Below are 21293 nucleotides of genomic sequence, written 5' to 3' on the forward strand. Positions count from 1 at the left end.
TAACCCTTCAGCAGGGGCACTGGAAACCATTCCCAGACAATAAGGCATGGGCAAATAGGTACATTATATCAGAACCTTGTCAACTACAGAGGGAAAGGAAAAAAATACGCTTACAGTTTTTTTTTTTTTTTTTTGAGACGGAGTTTCGTTCTTGTTACCCAGGCTGGAGTGCAATGGCGCGATCTCGGCTCACTGCAACCTCCGCCTCCTGGGTTCAGGCAATTCTCCTGCCTCAGCCTCCTGAGTAGCTGGGATTACAGGCACGCGCCACCACGCCCAGCTAATTTTTTTTGTATTTTCAGTAGAGATGGGGTTTCACCATGTTGACCAGGATGGTCTCGATCTCTTGACCTCGTGATCCACCCACCTCGGCCTCCCAAAGTGCTGGGATTACAGGCTTGAGCCAACGCGCCTGGCTACGCTTACAGTTTTGACCTCTGGTCTGATCCATTTGTGGGCAGACCTTTGGAGATGGATCTCATCAAAGATGTTTATACCCTTTGAGAAAGCTTCAAGATAGGTTCTATGAACCTGGAACCTTGCAAGATCATTGAGTTAGTAGTAACTTAGAGTTGATTCTGAATGAGATTGGCATCAGGTTATGAGGAAGAAAAGATATTGTTTAATGAGCTGGTTTGTCTTTGTCAGGTAGTTCGTAAGGACTGTCAGCTGAGCTAAGAATTTCAGAAAACTTGTATTAGATATTTAGGTATTTAGGCCAAGATCATGTGCTTTTAGATTTCTGTGATTCTCCAATGCCTCTCCAGAATATTAGGTCTTTGACCTTCCTCTCTAAATTGTGATTCCCTAGAGTAAGGCTTTTTATCTTTTTATCTAGCATTATTGGTGCTCATCAATGTTAAGTGCATTAAAGAGATGGAACTCATGCTTTCTTGTGACTAAGTTTTAGTTAAGTATTCATTGCAGAAATATTTAAACCGTATAGTAAAATGAAAGTTTATTTCTGTTATTTGGGACACTCTGAGCTACCAGGGTCATAGGTTCTTTTATGTTGTCTGTGCCTTTGCTGATTTGGGACCCTGATGAGGAAAGAGGAACCTGGTGGTAGTAGAGGATTGTGAACTGGCCTGCATTCAGTCATCTTTGAGAATTGACAGCTACTGTACTGTTTCCCATTTATAATGCTTCTCATTTTTCTTCTCTGGAAATGAATCTGCTTTTGTAAAAAAATAATAGACTGTTTTTAGAGCAGTTTTAGGTTTACAGAAAAATGAGTAGAAAATACAGTTTCTAAATACTCCCTCTTCCCATCCCCGTGGTTTCCCTTATTATTAACAAGTTGGATTCATACATGTTTGTTACCATTGCTAAGCCAACATGACACATGTAAATAAAATCCATGTAATAGTTTAGGCCTCATTCTTTGTGTTGTATATTCTATGAGTTTGATAAATGTATATATCCACCATTATAGTGTTATACAGAATAGTTTTAGTGCCCTAAAAATCCCATATGTTCAACCTATCTATCCTAACCCCCATCCTCTGTCAGTCACTGGTTGTTTTACTACCTCTCTTAAGTTTCACCCTTTCCAGAATGCCATATAGGAATTACATAGTATATAGCCTTTTCAGATTGGCTTTTTTTCCACCTTAGCAATATTTGAATTTAAGGTTTCTCCGTGTCTTTTTTTTTTCTTTCTTCTTTCTCTCTGTTTTTTTTGTACTTGATAGCTCATTTCTTTCTTTCTTTTTATTTTGAGACGGGGATTTTGCTCTGCCACCCAGCATGGAGTGCAGTAGTGTAATAATAGCTCACTGCAGCCTCAACCTCCTGGGCTCAGGCAAACCTCCCAAGTAGCTGGGACTATAGGCATGTGCCACCATACCTGGCAAATTTTAAAATTTTTTTGTAGAGATGGGGTCTTGCTGTGTTGCCTGGGCTGGTCTTTTATTTCTGGCCTCAAGTGATCCTCCCGCCTCAGCCTTCTTAAGTGCTGGAATTGTGTGAGCCACTGCACCTGGCCTAACACGATTTCATGGTGAGTCTCCATGTTCCTTAACATTTGAAATATATCAGCCGGGCATGGTGGCTCATGCCTGTAATCCCAGCACTTTCGGAGGCTGAGGCGTGCGTATCACTTGAGGTCAGGAGTTCAAGACTATCCTGGCCAACATGGTGAAACCCCGTCTCCACTAAAAATACAAAAATTAGTTGGGCATGGTGCGCACACCTGCAATCCCAGCTTTTCAGGAGGCTGAGGCAGGAAAATCGCTTGAACCTAGGAGGTAGAGGTTGCAGTGAGCTGAGATAGTGCCACTGTACTCCAGCCTGGGCAGCAGAGTGAGACTGTTTCAAAAAAAAAAAAAATTGAAATGAATCGTGCATTTCAATAGTTAAACCCCATTCCAAATCCCTCCCAAACCAAATAAAATCCAAATAACCCAATTAAAAAATAGGCAATGGGCCAGAATAGACATTGTTCTGAAAGAAAGAAAAGGCATAATAATTGCCAACGAGTATATGAAAAGGTGTTTAACGTTATAAACATCAGATAAATGCAAATAAAAAGTGCAATGAGATATCACCTCACACCTGTTAGGATGGCTGTTACAAAAAGGACAAGAAATAAGTGTGGCAAGGGTGTGGAGAAAAAGGACCCTTGTATACTGTTGTTGTTAATGTAAATTGGTACAGCTATTATAGAAAACAGTGTGGAGGGTCCTTAACAAGTTAAAAATAGAACTACCACATGATGCAGCAATCTCTCTGCTGGTTATATACCGAAAATGAATGACATCAGCAACTTAGAGGTGTATCTGCACTCCCATGTTTATTGCAGTATTATTCACAGTAGCCAAGACATGAAATAACCTGAGTATTCATTGATGATGAATGGATAAAGAAATGGCGGGATATATATAGAATGGGATATTACTGAGCCTTAAGAAAGGAGATACTGGGCTGGGCGCGGTGGCTCAAGCCTGTAATCCCGGCATCTTGGGAGGCCGAGGCAGGTGGATCACGAGGTCGAGAGATCGAGACCATCCTGGTCAACATGGTGAAACCCCGTCTCTACTAAAAATACAAAAAATTAGCTGGGCATGGTGGCTCGTGCCTGTAATCCCAGCTACTCAGGAGGCTGAGGCAGGAGAATTGCCTGAATCCAGGAGGCGGAGGTTGCGGTGAGCCGAGATCGCACCATTGCACTCCAGCCTGGGTAACAAGAGCGAAACTCCGTCTCAAAAAAAAAAAAAAAAAAAAAAAAAAAAAAGAAAGGAGATACTACCATTTTTGACAACACGGATGAACCAGAAGATCATTATGCTAAGTGAAGTAAGCCAGACACAGAAAAATACTACGTTATCTTGCTGGTAGAATCTAAAAAGAGTTGAAGACATAGTAAGAGAGTAGGACAGAGGTTACCAGGGGCGAGGAGGAGGGGAGAAAATGGGGAGATACAGGTCAAAGTATACAAACTCATAGGTATGTAGGATGAGTAAGTCTAAAGAGCTAATGTGTAGCAGGACTATAGTAAAAATACTGTACTGTATACTGAAAATTTGCTAAGAGATTATTTTAAGAGCTCTTATCACACAGAGTAAATGTGTGATATGACGGATATAGTAATTTGCTTCACTGTAGTGATTATTTCACTATGTACAGGTTTATTAAAACATCATATTCCTGGTTGTGGGTGACACATGCCTGTAATCCCAGCACTTTGGGAGGCTGGGATGGGAGGCTCACTTGAGGCCAGGAGTTCAAGGCTGCATTGGGCCATGATTGGGCCACTGTACTCCAGCCTGGATGACAGAGTGAGACCTCATTTCAAAACAACAACAAAAAAACATGTTGTATGCCTTAAACACATACAATAAATTTTTTTGGGAAATGGATACATAGCTTTGAGAAACCTAAAAGTCAATTGTTCTTCAAAGTAAGTGCTAATTACTATTTTAACAAGAATGTTTTAAAATACTATTTTCTGGCTGGGCGCAGTGGCTCACATCTGTAATTCCAGCACTTTGGGAGGCCGAGGCAGGCGGATCACGAGGTCAAGAGATCGAGACCATCCTGGCCAACACGGTGAAACCCTGTCTCTACTAAAAATACAAAAAAATTAGCCGAGTGTGGTAGCATGTGCCTGTGGTCCCAGCAACTCGGGAGACTGAGGCGGAAGAATCACTTGAACCCAGGAGGCGGAGGTTGCTGTGAGCCAAGATTGTGCCACTGCACTCCAGCCTGGTGACAGAGCAAGACTCCGTCTCAAAAAAAAAAAAAAAAAAAAAAAAAGACTTTTTTCAATCAGGGTCTCACTCTGTTGCCCAGACTGGAGTTCAGTGGCACGACCATAGCTCACTGGAGCCTCAACCTTGCAGGCTCAAACGATCCTCCTACTTCAGCCTCCTGAGTAGCTGGGATTACAGGCACATGGTAACATGTCTGGCTAATTTTTATATTTCTTCTAGAGACAGTGTCTCACTAAGTTGCCAGAGCTGATTTTGAATTCCTAGGTTCAAGTGATTCACCCACCTTGGCCTCCCAGAGTACAGCCACTGCACTGTGCCCATGATGTTTTCATTTTTTTGTTTTTTTATTATTATTATTTATTTTATTTTATTACTCTTTTTGTACACAGAGTCTCACTGTGTTGCCCAGGCTGGAGTACAGTGGCATGACCTCAGCTCACTGCAACCTCTGCCTCCTAGGTTCAACCAATTCTTGTGCCTCAGCCAGCCTCCTGAGTAGCTGGGATATAGGTGTGCATCACCACTTCCTGGCTAATTCTTTTAGTTGTTTTTTTTTCCCCTTTTTTTTTGAGATGGAGTTTCGCTCTTGTTCCCCAGGCTGGAGTGCAATGGTGTGATCTTGGCTCACCACAACCTCCACCTCCTGGGTTTAAGCAATTCTCTTGCCTCAGCCTCCCAAGTAGCTAGGACTACAGGTGGGCACCACCATGCCCAGCTAATTTTTGTATTTTTAGTAGAGATGGGGTTTCACCATGTTGACCAGGATGGTCTCAATCTCTTGACTTCGTGATCCACCTGTTCAGCCTCCCAAAGTGCTGGGATTACAGACATGAGCCACCGTGCCCAGCCTAATTTTTGTAGTTTTAATAGAGACAGGGTTTATCCATGTTGACCAGGCTGGTCTTGAACTCCTGGCCTCAAGTGATCCACCTGCCTTAGCCTCCCAAAGTGCTGGGATTCCAGGCATAAGCCACCATGCCCAGCCTCCATGATGTTTTATATAGCAAATTAAGACACTTTCCAAAACATCTCATACCAGTTGGTGCATTTTTTATGTTTGTTGTTGAAGGAATATAATAACTGTCACATAATTTGTTTTTATATAGATTATCTTGACAATGGTAATAATAAAATGGCAATTCAGCAAGCAGATAAACTGTTGAAGAAACATAAGGATCTGCATTGTGCTAAGGTAACTTCATTTGCCCTTCAGCTACTTATATTTGGCGGCTTATATTTGTAATTCCATACCTTAAAGAGAAAGAATGTTAAATCTCTTTATTATTTGTGTTTTTTCTTTTTTTGAGATGGAGTTTTGCTTTTATTGCTCAGGCTGGAGTGCAACGGCACGATCTTTGCTCACCGTATCTTCTGCCTCCCGGATTCAAGCAATTCTCCTGTCTCTACCTCACAAGTACCACCACGCCCAGCTAATTTTGTATATTTTTTAGTAGAGATGGGGCTTCTCTTTTTTTTTCTTTAAAGACGGGGTTTCGCCATGTTGGCCAGGCTGGTATTGAACTCTTGACCTCAGGTGATCCGCCTGCCTCAGCCTCCGAAAGTGCTGGGATTACAGGTGTGAGCCACCGCAACTGGCTTGAGATGGGGTTTCTGTGTGTTAGTCAGGCTGGTCTCGAACTCCTGACCTCAGGTGATCCTCTTGCCTCGGCCTCCCAGAGTGCTGGGATTAACAGGCTCGAGCCGCTGCACCTGGCTATTTGTGTTTTTTCTCGGTACTTTTTAGGTCAGTTTTTTCGATGGTCACTTACATGCCTCAAGTGATACTTCCTTTTTTTTTTTTTTTGAGTTGGAGTTTTGCTCTAATGCAGTGGCGGGATCTCAACTCACTGTAATCTCTGCCTCCTGGGTTCAAGCATTCTCCTGCCTCAGCCTCCTGAGTAGCTGGGACTACAGGCACATGCCACCATGCCTGGCTAATTTTTTGTAATTTTAGTAGAGACGATATTTGACTGTGTTAGGATGGTCTCTATTTCCTGACCTTGTGATCCGCCTGCCTTGGCCTCCCAAAGTGCTGGGATCACAGGCGTGAGCCACTGTGTACGGCTGTGATATTTCAATAAAAGCTTGCTGTTTATTTATTTGCATATTACTTACCTAATTTAACTATTTTATCTTCACAGAATCCTTTTAAGCAATATTGTGCACTTTTTTTTTTTTGAGACAAGGTCTCTATCATCCAGGCTGCAGTGCAGTAGCATACCTATGGCTCACTGCAGCCTTGGCCTTCTGGGCTTAAATGGCCCTCTCATCTCAGCCTCCCCTGTAGCTGGGAATACAAGGTATACCACCATGCCTGGCTTTTTTTTTTTTTTTTGAGTTAGATATTCTCTCACTCAGTTGCCTAGGCTGGACTGCAGTGGCATGATCACAGCTCACTGCAGTTTTGACCTCCCGGGCTGAAGTGATCCTCCTACCTTGGCCTCTTGAGTAGCTGAGACCACAGATATGCATCACCACACCTGACTAATATTTAAACTTTTTGTAAAAATTTGGTCTCACTATGTTGCCGAGGCTAGTCTTGAACTCATGGGCTCAAGCAGTCCTCTCGCCTCGGCCTTCCAAAGTGCTGGGGTTATATTCTTGAGCCACCACATCTGGCCTGTTGTTTTTCTTTAAATTTTTTCTACAGATAAAAGGTCTCACTCTGTTGCCTAGGCTGGTCTCAAAGTCCTGGGCTCAAGTGGTCCTGCCAACTTAAGTCTCCCATAGTGTTGGAATTATAGGCATGAGTGCATCATCCCAGGCCTATTGTTTACTCTTTTTTTTTTTTTTTTCCGAGACAGGATCTCATTCTGTCGCCCATGGTGGAATGCAGTGATGTGATCAACCTCCTGGGCTCAAGCGGTCCTCCCATCTCAACCTGTCAAGTAGCTGGGTGCATGCCAGTGTACCCAGCTGATTTTTTATTTTTTGTAGAGATAGAGTCTCATCTTGTTGCCCAGACTGGTATCGAACTCCTGGGCTCAAGTGATGTGCCCATCTTAGACTCCCAAAGTGCTGCGATTACAGATGTGAGCCACCGCACCTGGCCTGAAACTCGGTTTAGTATATCAGCAACCTAGGCATACCTTAACACTTGTGCTTTCAGATCGGCTTTCTTTGGTTCATATTTCCTCTTCTGTCCTTTTAAAAACTGATTTTTTTCTTTTGTTACTATCAGGTTTTAAAGGCAATTGGTTTACAGAGAACTGGAAAGCAAGAGGAAGCCTTTACTCTGGCACAGGAGGTGGCAGCCCTTGAACCCACAGATGACAACTCACTGCAGGCACTGACTATCCTTTACCGGGAGATGCACCGACGTATGTTTCTTTCTTTTCGTTGTTTTTGGATATTTCTGATTGAGTTATCGATTTGTCACCCATGATTTGAACGGATGACAGTAGGTAGAATAACGCATTAGCAAGGGTTTTCGAGAACTGTAGATAGAAAGGATAGTTTACAAGCATTAGGATCCTTGAATTGGAATGAGGATTAAAGTGACTTTGTGATATTTTGATTTGCTGAATGGAGATCTCACCCTTATTTTCACTTTTTAATATGGAAAATGTCAAGCAGATAAAAATATAATAGAATAATAAAATCCATTGTTCTCATTATCCACCTTCAGCAATTAACACATGGCCCATTTTTATTTTTTTTACATCCTTCCCCTGCCAGATTATTTCAGAGCATGTCCTAAGTAGTCGACCATTTCTTCTGAAACAAAAATTTTTATTGTTGATTTCTTAAATATTTTATCGTGAAATAATACATATTTTTCATAGTACATATTAAAAAAGAATCTATGTAACATATCAGTAAATTTGATGTGTAAGAATGAAAACCCAGGCCGGGCACGGTGGCTCAAGCCTGTAATCCCAGCACTTTGGGAGGCCGAGGCAGGTGGATCATGAGGTCAAGAGATCGAGACAATCCTGGTCAACATGGTGAAACCCCATCTCTACTAAAAATACAAAAAATTAGCTGGGCATGGTGGCGCGTGTCTGTAATCCCAGCTACTCAGGAGGCTGAGGCAGGAGAATTGCCCGAACCCAGGAGGTGGAGGTTGCGGTGAGCCGAGATCGCGCCATTGCACTCCAGCCTGGGTAACAAGAGCGAAACTCCGTCTCAAAAAAAAAAAAAAAAGAATGAAAACTCATGAACCTACCACCTAATTTTTGTTTTTTTTGAGACGGAGTCTCACTCTGTTGCCCAGGCTGAATTGTAGTGGTGCGATCTTGGCTTACTGCAGCCTCTGCCTTCCAGGTTCAAGTAATTCTCCTGCCTCAGCCTCCCGAGTAGCTGGGACTATGGGCATGCACCACCACATCCGGCTAATTTTTTGTATTTTTAGTAGAGACTGGGTTTCACCATGTTAGCCAGGATGGTCTTGATTTCCTTACCTTGTGATCTGCCTGCCTCAGCCTCCCAAAATGCTGTGTTTACAGACGTGAAACACCGGGCCCGGCCTAATTTTTTTTGTTTTTTTTGTGATGGAGTCTTGCTCTGTCACTCAGGCTGGAGTGCAGTGGCTCATCTCAGCTTACTACAACCTCTGCCTCCTGGGTTCAAGTGGTTCCTGCCTCAGCCTCCTGAGCAGCTGGGACTACAGGCACGTGCCACCACACCCAGCTCATTTTTTTTGTCTTTTGTGTGTGTTTATTTATTTATTTATTTATTTATTTTTTAGACGGAGTTTTGCTCTTGTTACCCAGGCTGAAGTGCAATGGCACGATCTTGGCTCACCGCAACCTCCACCTCCTGGGTTCAGGCAATTCTCCTGCCTCAGCCTCCTGAGCAGCTGGGATTACAGGCACGTGCCACCACGCCCAGCTCATTTTTTTTTGTCTTTTGTGTGTGTTTATTTATTTATTTATTTATTTATTTTTTAGACGGAGTTTTGCTCTTGTTACCCAGGCTGGAGTGCAATGGCACGATCTTGGCTCACCACAACCTCCACCTCCCGGGTTCAGGCAATTCTCCTGCCTCAGCCTCCTGAGCGGCTGGGATTACAGGCACGCGCCACCATGCCCAGCTAATTTTTTGTATTTTTTGGTAGAGACGGGGTTTCACCATGTTAACCAGGATGGTTTCGATCTCTTGACCTCGTGATCCACCCACCTTGGCCTCCCAAAGTGCTGGGATTACAGGCTTGAGCCACCGCGCCCGTGTTTGTTTAGTAAAGACGGGGTTTCCATCATGTTAGCCAGCATGGTCTGGATCTCCTGACTTTGTTATCTACCTGCCTCGGCCTCCCAGAATACTGGGATTACGAGCCCCAGTACCCAGCCCCCCTACCACCTAATTTAAGAAATGGAGCATTTTGGACACTTCTTTGTAGCAATGTGTAAGAAAAAGAGAGGAAAAAAAAGGAAAAAGAAAGAAAGAAATGGAGCATTGGTCGGTGTGGTGGCTCATGCTTGTAAATCCCAGCACTTGGATGGCCGAGACAGGCGGATCATTTGAGGTCAGGAGTTTGAGACCAGCCGGGCTAACATGGTGAAACCCCGTCTTTACTAAAAATACAAGAATTAGCTGGGCATGGTGGTGTGCACCTGTAATCTCAGCTACTTGGAAAGCTGAGGCAGGAGAATTGAAACCTCTACCTCCTGGGTTTATGCAGTTCTCCTCCCTTAGTTTCCCAAGTACCTGGGATTATAGGCATGTACCACCATGCCCAGCTAATTTTTGTATTTGGTTTTTATTTTTTTTGAGATGGAGTCTCAGTCTGTTGCCAGGCTGGAGAGCAGTGGTACAATCTTCATTCATTGCAACGTCTGCCTCCCGGGTGCAGGCGATTGTTCTGCCTCAGCCTCCTAAGTAGCTGGAAGTACAGGTGTGCACCACCATGCCCAGCCGATTTTTGTATTTTTAGTAGAGATGTGTTTTCACCATCTTGGCCAGGATGGTCTTGATCTCTTGATCCGCCCCCCTTGGCCTCCCAAAGTACTGGGATAAGAGGCGTGAGTGACCTACTGTGCCTGGCCGATTTTTGTATTTTTAGTAGAGATGGGGTTTCACCATGTTGGCCGGGCTGGTCTCAAACTGCTGACCTCATGTGATCCACCTGCCTTGGTCTCCTAAAATGCTGGGATTACAGGCGTGAGTCCCTGCACCTGGCCTCCTCAATCAATCTTAATTCTCCTTTTACCTACCAAGAGTTACTTGCTATTCTGAATATTTTTTATTCTCTTGCTTTTCTTTTAATGTTTATTACATTTGTTCCTCTTAGTAATACACTATTAGTTTTGCTCAATTTTAAACTTATGTTAGTGTATCTGTACTATATGTTAGTGTATCTGTACTGTATATATTCTGTGACTTGCATTTTTGATATAATAGCCAAATGACTGTAGTTAATTCATTTTTATTACCACAAAATGTTTCACTGGGTAACTACATTACAATATTTAGGACTGGAATTGTGAAGTCATGGGGTAAGTGTATGTTTAGCTTATAGAAAGGTAATGTCAACTTCTTTAATAAATAGAACAGCAGTTTTTTAGTTCTGATTGCTTCACATGCTTGTCAACACTTGGTGGTATTCTTTCTCTCTTCATTCATTCAGATACCTCAGATTGTAACACTTGGTATTTGTAACCTTAAATATTTTCATCAATCTTTTTTTTTTTTGTTTTTGTTTTTTGAGACGTGGTTTTGCTGTATTGCCCAGGCTAGTTTTGAATTCCTGGGCTCAGTCAGTCCACCTGTCTCAGCCTCCGAAAGTGCTAGGATTATAGGCATGAGCCACTGTACTCAGCCTCAATTTTGTTTTTAATTGTTAAGAAAGATAAAACTTAGGAGTTGAGGTATTATATCTGAATATTTAAGGATTATATTGATTTGGGGATATGGATTTTTCTCAGGTGTTTAAAAAAAATCATTTACTCCACAAATATTGTTGGAATGTTTCTCTATGACTGGTATTCTGTCATAGTGAAAGATAAAAGATGCACTTTGGGCTGGGTGTAGTGGCTCATGCTTGTAGTCCCACCATTTTGGGAGGCTGAGGTGGGTGGATTACCTGAGGTCAGGAGTTCAAGATCAGCCTGACCAACATGGAGAAACCCCCCATTTCTACTAAAAATACAAAATTACCTGGACATGGTAATCTCAACTACTTGAGAGGCTGAGGCAGGAGAATTGCTTGAACCTGGGAGGTGGAGGTTGTCGTGAGCTGAGATTGTGCCATTACACTCCAGCCTGGGCAACAGAGTGAAACACCGTCTCAAAAAAAAAATGTCACTTTCTGCTGTCATGTCACTCATAGTCTATAAGGAGAAATAGATCAATAGACAGTGTACTACGCTGTGTATTAATAAATGCTGCAGTTTAGCCTGGGCAACGTGGTAAAACCCTGTCTCTACAACAAATAAGGCAGTCGCGGTGGCACGTGCCTATAGTCCCAGGTACTTGGGAGGCTGAAGTCAGAGAATCACCTCAGCTTGGAAGGTCGAGGCTACAGTGAGCTGTGATTGTGCCATTGCACTCCAGCCTCGGCAGCAGAGTGAGACCCTGTCCCCCCAAAAAGAAAAAAAGGCTACAATATACTTATATAAGATTCCAAGATGGGAGAGGGAGGCAGTGATCAAATTGCAGTGGAGGAGCAGAGATGGTATTTAGGGAAAGTCTTATAGTTCAGCTTACATTTGAATTGAGTCTTGGCTGATGTTCACTGAGTATAAAAGAGAGGAAAGGAGAATTCAGGCAGAGGGATGAATGTAGAGGCATAGAGGTATGTATGACACAACCCAGAGAATTTGGTGGAACTACAGATAGTTTGTGGCTACATGATAAAGTGCTGAGGGAAAGAGGAGGCAGAGGCCAGATCCTAGAGGGTCTTATATGTTGTAAATGTTATGAAGAGGCTTGACCTATTCCATGCTTCATCCAAACACCACCTAACCAAGGGATGAGTGATGATTGGATGAGGCAAAGCAGATACTTCTTCCATAATGATAGGAGACATCTATATCTGCCAAATAGGAAGAATGCCATTAGAATTTTCTTGAAGTATAACGTAAATCTTATTTCTCTTTATCTTAGCGGAGTTAGTTACAAAACTTTATGAGGCAGCTGTGAAGAAAGTTCCCAATAGTGAGGAGTATCACTCTCACCTCTTCATGGCCTATGCCAGAGTGGGTGAATACAAGAAAATGCAACAGGTAATTTGATTCCCAAACCTACTGGGCTATGGGATTTACTATTAGAGTAAAAGTCTCTTTCATGTGATTTAATTGCACTGAATGTGTGTGTGTGTGTGTGTGTGTGTGTGTGTGTGTGTGTGTATGTGTGTGTGTGTAGAATTGAATTTATGGATTTTTTTTGGGTAGAAGTCAGTCGTTTTCTTTATGTGTTTAAAGTTGAACTATTACTCAAGTTCTTTAAATGTTTTATTTGGGAATAAGTTGATTGTTCTTTTGTGGCCTGATGGTATGTTTTGTTTGGTTTTGGTAATTCAGCTTCAAATTGTCCCACTGCATCAGGTTGCTGATAAATTTTCAGAAAATGGGCAGATATACCAGAGCAAAAAATGAACAACTATGGAAAGAGTAACTTTAAAGTTTACATCTAATTTGTAAATTTTAACTGTTGATAGCTTGCTAAGATTTTTAAATCCACCAGGGGAAAAATCTCTGTTGCCTGGGATTTTTAATTTATTTTTATTTTATTTTATTTTTTAGCCTGAGACAGCTTATTTGCTATGCTAGCTACCATATTTTAGGTATTCTTTTTTTTTTTTTTTTTTTTTTTTTTGAGGCGGAGTTTCGCTCTTGTTACCCAGGCTGGAGTGCAATGGCGCGATCTCGGCTCACCGCAACCTCCGCCTCCTGGGTTCAGGCAATTCTCCTGCCTCAGCCTCCTGAGTAGCTGGGATTACAGGCACGCACCACCATGCCCAGCTAACTTTTTGTATTTTTAGTAGAGACGGGGTTTCACCTTGCTGACCAGGATGGTCTTGATCTCTTGACCTCGTGATCCACCCGCCTCGGCCTCCCAAAGTGCTGGGATTACAGGCTTGAGCCACCGCGCCCGGCCAGGTATTCTTTACATACATCTGAAGGAGCCTCATTTGAACACATTTGATAGGTTGTGGGTAAAGCTGATATCTCAGAGAAGTAAAACTGTCACTATTAAGCCTATAAATGGTTATTATATCAAGTGGGTTTTTTTTTTTTTTTGAGATGGAGTTTTGCTCTTGTTGCCCAGGCTGGACTGCAGTGGTGTGATCTCGGCTCACTGCAACCTCTACTTCCTGGGTTCAAGTGATTCTTCTGCCTCAGCATCCTCATAGCTGGGATTACAGGCGCACACTACCACGCCCAGCTAATTTTTGTATTTTTAGTAGGCACAGGGTTTTACCATGTTGGTCAGGCTGGTTTTGAACTCCTGACCTTGTGATCTGCCCGCCTTGGCCTCCCAAAGTGCTGGGATTAACAGGCGTGAGCCATTGAGCCTCGCAAGTTTTTCTATTTTTTTTTTTTCTTTTGAGACGGAATTTCGCTCTTGTTACCCAGGCTGGAGTGCAATGGCGCGATCTCGGCTCACCGCAACCTCCGCCTCCTGGGCTCAGGCAATTCTCCTGCCTCAGCCTCCTGAGTAGCTGGGATTACAGGCACGTGCCACCATGCCCAGCTAGTTTTTTGTATTTTTAGTAGAGACGGGGTTTCACCATGTTGACCAGGATGGTCTCGATCTCTCGACCTCGTGATCCACCCGCCTCGGCCTCCCAAAGTGCTGGGATTACAGGCTTGGGCCACCGCGCCCGGCCAAGTTTTTCTATTTTTAATAAAGACAGGGTTTTACCATGTTGGTCGGGCTGGTCTTGGACTCCTAACCTCAAATGATGTGCCTACCTCAACCTCCCAAAGTGCTGGGATTACAAGTGTGAGCCACCATGCCCGGCTACTTTTTATACTGTCATTGTTGCTACTTAAGGAAGTTACAATTTCTTAGTTTAAGTGTGTTTATTTTGAGTGTGGAGTGTCAGTCTGAGGTAATAAGTATTTCACAAATTTAATATCATGTTTCATATGGATGTAAGTTTTTGTTTGATTTGCTTACTGCTGATTTTCCTTTGCCTAGGATAGCATCTGCACAATAATTATTTGTTAAGCGTATGAATGATTTGTATAAACTGGTAGAGGTAGGAGGGAAGGAAACTTAAGAGCTGCTGCTGCCCCAAATGACATCTCTGGCTGGTGATATCTAAAACCACCATAAACGAAGAGTAGCTAGTTATTCATATGGTGATAAGACTTTCCTTTTTCTGTAAATGACATTCCCATTTTGAGTCACCAACTTAGATCCATGTTTTTAAACTTGTCTGTCATAAAAATTTTTCTGTTTCAGCAGATTATCAGAGCCTGCAAAATCATAGGGTATGGACATGAAATTTTGGCATTGCATTTTATATTAAAAATTTATATTCTGATGTTACATATTTATCTCCGTATGTCATACTAAAGATGTTTTCCCATATTCTCAAGTAAAATGGATTTTGTAACTTCAATTTTATTTATTTATTTTTGAAAATTTATTCATTTTTTGTAGAGATGGGATTTCGTTGTTTCCTGGGCTGATCTGGAACTGCTGGGCTCAATAGTCCTCCTGCCTCAGCTTCCCAAAATGCAGGGATTACATGCACGAGCCGCTGTGCCCAGCTGGTTTTCTAACTAAAAAAAAAAAAAATATATATATATATATATATATATATATATATATATATATATATTATTTTTTCTTTTGATTGTAAAGACTTCCTAGAGATGAATGGAATTTCTTAACATTTTTCATTCCATACCTGTGGAGTATATGTACCCCGTTGTTAGAAGCAGGTATCTCAAGCCATCTTAGACTCTCCTATCCTGTATGTCCTTGTTGTCTCCAGATCATCTTCATTCTACCTCTGCTGTATCTTTTTTTTCTGAGATGGAATTTCACTCATGTTGCCCAGGCTGGAGTGCAGTGGTGCAATTCCGCCCCACTGCAACCTCCACCTCCAGGGTTCAAGAGATTCTCCTGTCTCAGTTCCCCAAGCAGCTGAGATGACCGGCACTTGCCACCATGCCCAGCTAATTTTCTTCCTTTTTTTTTTTTTTTTTTTTTTTTGAGACAGAGTTTCGCTGTTGTTGCCCAGGCTGGAGTGCAATGGCGTGATCTCGGCTCACCACAACCTCCGCCTCCTGGGTTCAGGCAATTCTCCTGCCTCAGCCTCCTGAGTAGCTGGGATTACAGGCATGAGCCACCATGCCCAGCTAGTTTTTTTTCATTTTTAGTAGAGACGGGGTTTCACCATGTTGACCAGGATGGTCTTGATCTCTTGACCTTGTGATCCACCCGCCTTGGCCTCCCAAAGTGCTGGGATTATTGACTTGAGCAATTTTGTACTTTATTACAGACAGGGTTTCTCCATGTTGATCAGGCTGGTCTCGAACTCCTCACCTCAGGTGATCTGCCCACCTTGGACTCCCAGAGTGCTGGGATTACAGGCTTGAGACACTGTGCCTGGCCCTAATTTTCATATTTTTAGTAGAGACAGAGTTTTACCACATTGGCCAGGCTGGTCTCAAACTCCTGCCTCAGCCTCCCAAAGAGCTGGGATTACAGGCATGAGCCACCATGCCAGGCCTCTGCTGTATCTTTTCAGGTCTCTTTTCTATTTTATGTACCCCATCCTGGTTTCATGCCTCATCACCTCACCTTTTCTTTCTTCCTATTGTTTCTTCACGATAACTGCTAAGATGCTATTCCTAGAAAAGTATAGATTTATACATATTACTTCTCTATTCTGTATAGACTCTTTTTTAATACCTTACAACAAAAGTATCTTGGTTTACCTTTCAGCGTTTTTCCTACTACTCCTTGTTTTAGCCAGACGTCCTGCTTGTTCTTATCAACATAAATCCCTTGACTTTCTTTAATTGTTTTTTTGTTCAGACTTGATTTTTTCCTACTTTGAGTTGATTCACTTGCCCATTCCCCTCAAATATTTGTAGTTTTATATGTATCTTCACCATACCCCATCTTCCCCATCCCCCAGATGTTCTGTTTAACCTTCAAAGTCATCTAAAAGGTGGCTACTTTGGAGGTGTGTTCATGATAAAGCTCCCCTCTCTACTTTCCCTTAAAGAAAGAAAAGGTAAGAAAAAGAACAACTTTGCCTTCCTAGGAAACACCCTAGCATGGTGTTTTGCATAGAACTTTTATTTTTGTTTATTTATTTGTTTTTTTGAGACGGAACCTCGCTCTGACACCAGGCTGGAGTGCAGTGGTGCAATCTTGGCTCACTGCAACCTCCAGTTCCCTGTTCAAGTGATTCTTCCGCCTCAGCCTCCCAAGTAGCTGGGACTACAAGCATGCACCACCACACCCAGCTAATTTTTGTATTTTTTAGTAGAGATGGTGTTTCACCATGTTGGTCAGCATGGTCTTGATCTCTTGACCTCATGATCCACCCACCTTGGCCTCTAAAAGTGCTGGGATTACAGGTATGTGCCACTGTGTCCGGCCAGAACATTTATTTTTATTATTATTTTTAAAATTTTGAGATAGGATCTGTCTCTGTTGCCTAGGCTGGAGTGCAGTGGTGTGATCACAGCTCACTGTAGCCTTGACCTCCTCAGGCTCAAGTGATCCTCCCACCTCAGCCTCTCAAGTAGCTGGGACCACAGGTGCATGCCACCATACCTGGTTAACGTGTGTGAGACTGTGTGTGTGTGTGTGTGTGTGTGTGTGTGTGTGTGTGTGTGTATAATTTATAGAGACAAGATTTCACAATGTTGCTCAGGCTGGTCTCAGACCCCTTGGGCTCAAGCGATCCTCCTGCCTCAACCTCCAAAAACGTTGGGATTACAGACGTGAGTCATCATGCCTGGCCTAGGACATGGATTGATTGATTGATTGATTGGAGACAGAGTCTCACTCTGTTGCCCAGGCTAGAATGCTGTGGCACAGTCTCTGCTCACTGCAATCTCTGCCTCCCGGGCTCAAGCAGTTTTCCTGTCAGTCTCCCAAGTGGCTTGGATTACAGGTGCCCACCACCACACCTGGCTTATTTTTGTTTTTTTAGTAGAGATGGCTTTTCTCCATGCTGGCTGGGTTGGCCTCGAACTCTTGACCTCAGGTAATCTTCCAGCCTTGGCCTCCCAAAGTGTTGGGATTACAGGCATGAGCCACTACGCCTGGCCCAAGACATTTATTTTTATTGTTAAATAAATTTCAGTCATTTATGTATTTGTCTTCTCCCTCGCTTTTAAGTGCCTTTGGGGCAGGGACTCGATCTTTGTATCTTTGGCAGGAATAGTTTCTTTTACTTTGTAGGAGCTCCATGTAATTTTTGAAGTAGATTGGCAGTAGGCAAAAGATTAAAAAACATACAAAAATTAGCTGATGGAGTTCTTAGCATCAGTTACTAGTTGGCTGATTTAAGACAGAATCTCAATCATGCTTGAATAGGTCTACTTTATTCCTTTTTTTTTTTTTTTTTTTTTTTGAGACGGAGTTTCGCTCTTGTTACCCCAGGCTGGAGTGCAATGGCGCGATCTCGGCTCACCGCAACCTCCGCCTCCTGGGTTCAGGCAATTCCCTGCCTCAGCCTCCTGAGTAGCTGGGATTACAGGCACACGCCACCATGCCCAGCTAAGTTTTTGTATTTTTAGTAGAAACGGGGTTTCACCATGTTGACCGGGATGGTGTCGATCTCTTGACCTCGTGATCCGCCTGCCTCGGCCTCCCAAAGTGCTGGGATTACAGGCTTGAGCCACCGTGCCCGGCCTACTTTATTCCTTTTTAAAAGTGTTTCTGCTTTTTTTTTTTTTTTTTTTGAGACGGAGTTTTGCTGTTGTTACCCAGGCTGGAATGCAATGGCGTGATCTCGGCTCACCGCAACCTCCACCTCCTGGGTTCAGGCAATTCTCCTGTCTCAGCCTCCTGAGTAGCTGGGATTACAGGCACGCACCACCATGCCCAGCTAGCTTTTTGTATTTTTAGTAGAGACGGGATTTCACCTTGTTGACCAGGATGGTCTTGATCTCTTGACCTCGTGATCCACCCGCCTCGGCCTCCCAAAGTGCTGGGATTACAGGCTTGAGCCACTGCGCCCGGCTGACGTGTTTCTGCTTTTAAGCATTTGCATATTATACATTTCATAATGAAAGATTTCAGTTCTAATTACTGGAATCTTGAGCAAACCTTATATTCCTAACCTAAGGAAGAATTTTTGAATTATGACATGGTAATACTTTCTGATTGAAGTTTAAGTATATTCTCTGGGCTTATTTGTTTTTATTGATAACTGGTTAGTATGGTGTTTTTAGTAAAGTTTATCGATGTACAATTATGAGCCAAATGTTTTGTTTGCTTTGTAGTCTTCTGGAACTATATTGGATTGCGGTGAATTCTAGAAATATTAGACTTTAAATTTAGAAAAATCTGGTTCAGAAAGTGAAATATTCCTCATAATATGAAAATTCACCTTTGTGATTACTGCTATTACCCTAACCATCAAGTCACTAGGCATTTACACTAACTAGGATATGTAAATACCTTCCTGTTCTCCTAAGAAACTTTCTGCCATGTATCTAGATCATTAATTGCCCTCTGTATGGTGTTTTCTAAATAAAATATTTATGGTTCTCTTTCAGGCTGGCATGGCTCTATATAAGATTGTCCCCAAAAATCCCTATTACTTTTGGTCTGTGATGAGCTTAATTATGCAAGTGAGTATGGCATTCAGAATGGGATTGAAGTTTGCTTTTATGTTTTATATAGTCATTGTCCTCAGTGTGCCTTCTGAACTTAACTTTAGACAAGATCCTGCTCTGTCTGTCACCCAGGGAGATGTGCAGTGGTGCAGTCATAGCTCACTGCTGCCTTGACCTCCTGGGCTCAAGTGATCCCTCTACCTCACCCTTCCAAGTAGCTGGGACTACATGTGCATACCACCTCACCTGGCTAATTTATAAAAAAGCAACTTTATTTATAGATGCAGGGTCTTGCTCTTTTGACCAGGCTGGTCTTGAATTCCTGGATTCAAGTAGTTCTCCTGCCTTAACCTCCCAAAGTGCTGGGATTACAGGCATGAACCTCTGCATCTGGCTGTGAACATTTTGTGTAATGTGTTGTAGCATGCCAAACAGGCATTAAGTTTATGTGTTGTCAGTTAAGTTAGGGATTTTGAGTATTTATGAGTTGGTATATCAGTTTATTTGTGCAGCATTGACTATATTTCCCCTGAATCTCTGATGTATTTCAAGCATGAGCCTTGAAATGTTTGATGTTAGAACTTGTAGTTTGCCTTTAAGACAATATTGTTGGATAGTGAATGCTCATTGAACTGGGTGGCCTTCTTTTATTACTTCTCCTTTCTGAGCCTCAGTTTGCTCTTTTGCAGAAAGGAGACAGTTCTCTCCTAGGGACCGAGAGATTCTGTATAGAAGATGGGGAGGAAGTAATTAAAAGTAGTGATTAAGAATGGATGTTATGGGGTCTGCCTTCATACACTAGCTTTACCACATGTCTTAAAGAGAGCTGTTGGAGGAAACTGTTAGCCTTAATTTCTTTATTTTTTTCCTGTTGTCCAAGCTAGAATGCAGTGAACTCAGCTTATTATACTTCCTGGGTTCAAGTGATTCTCATGCCTCAGCCTCCTGAGTAACTCTTAGCCTTAATTTCTTTTTTTTTTTTTCCTGTTGTCCAAGCTAGAGTGCAGTGAACTCAGCTTATTATACTTCCTGGGTTCATGTGATTCTCATGCCTCAGCCTCCTGAGTAACTCTTAGCTTAATTTCTTTTTTTTTTTCTGTTGTCCAAGCTAGAGTGCAGTGAACTCGGCTTACTGTACCTCCTGGGTTCAAGCGATTCTCATGCCTCAGCCTCCTGAGTAACTCTTAGCCTTAATTTCTTTTTTTTTTTCTGTTGTCCAAGCTAGAGTGCAGTGAACTCGGCTTACTGTACCTCCTGGGTTCAAGCGATTCTCATGCCTCAGCCTTCTGAGTATCTAGGATTACAAGCATGCACCACCACACACACCCAGCTAATTTTTTTTCTTTTTCAGTAGAGACGGGGGTTTTGCTGTGTTGGCCAGGCTGTTCTCAAACTCCTGGCCTCAAGGGATCCACCTGTCTTAGCCTCCCAGAGTGCTAAGATTACAGACATGAGCCACCACGCCTAGCCTAACCTTAGTTTCTTTATAAAATAAGCATAATAAGCATAATACCTTGAAAGGCTTTTTTTTTTTTTTTTGAGACGGAGTTTTGCTCTTGTTACCCAGGCTGGAGTGCAATGGCACGGTCTTGGCTCACCGCAACCTCCGCCTCCCGGGTTCAGGCAATTCTCCTGCCCCAGCCTCCTAAGTAGCTGGGATTACAGGCACGCGCCACCATGCCCAGCTAATTTTTTGTATTTTTAGTAGAGACGGGGTTTCACTATGTTGACCAGGTTGGTCTCGATCTCTCGACCTCGTGATCCACCCGCCTTGGCCTCCCAAAGTGCTGGGATTACAGGCTTGAGCCACCGTGCCCGGCCTATGAAAGATTTTTTTTTTTTTTTTTTTTTTTTAAACAAGGATTAAGTGAGTTGTGAACAGAATCTGGTGTTATTAACTTTATTAATTTCATGTGTTAATTTTAGTTACCAATTTAAGGTAACCAGCTACTAGTAAACTGTGTAATGGAAGGAATTGGCATTTCTCTTTTTTAAATGTGAATATCTTAAAGATACCTGGAATGGTTTCCTCTTCAAATACCTGATAATACACATTATGTATAATAAACAGTATAGGCATGCTCCCTCTTTACATACTTCTAGAAAAATGTGTAAATAACCGACTTAAATGCTAGGTTGTATTGTAGGAAGCTTAGTATTTCAAGAACACATAGGATAATGAATTCTGAGTAAGGAAATCTTTTATAAAGCAAACCACTGTCTAATGTACCTCCTTGCAGGGAATTCAGATTAGGTCTGATATTTGACATGGTAGATTGATAATTATGTGCCCAAGTCACAGTAATGGTCTGCATGTTAATATAAATAGTGCAAGCAAGGGAGAAATTAGAATGAAATGTTATTTTTCTTCTTT

The 21293-nt window shown here is 42.5% G+C and overlaps 1 protein-coding gene across 2 annotated transcripts in view; it reads left to right on the forward strand.

Moving 5' to 3' along the window:
- NAA25 (N-alpha-acetyltransferase 25, NatB auxiliary subunit) overlaps positions 1–21293 on the forward strand; it is an 84059-nt gene that overhangs the window by 9335 nt on the left and 53431 nt on the right. The window contains exons 2-5 of one of the 2 annotated variants that reach the window (XM_039472330.2): positions 5321–5406; positions 7396–7534; positions 12261–12379; positions 18860–18934. In XM_039472330.2, the coding sequence (XP_039328264.2) occupies positions 5321–5406; positions 7396–7534; positions 12261–12379; positions 18860–18934 (419 nt within the window). Of the gene's footprint in view, positions 1–5320; positions 5407–7395; positions 7535–12260; positions 12380–18859; positions 18935–21293 lie in introns of those variants that run through there. The other variant, XM_074402213.1, reaches the window with a different exon arrangement.

Source organism: Saimiri boliviensis, chromosome 7 (assembly GCF_048565385.1).
Source record: "Saimiri boliviensis isolate mSaiBol1 chromosome 7, mSaiBol1.pri, whole genome shotgun sequence".
Classification (NCBI taxonomy): domain Eukaryota; kingdom Metazoa; phylum Chordata; class Mammalia; order Primates; family Cebidae; genus Saimiri; species Saimiri boliviensis.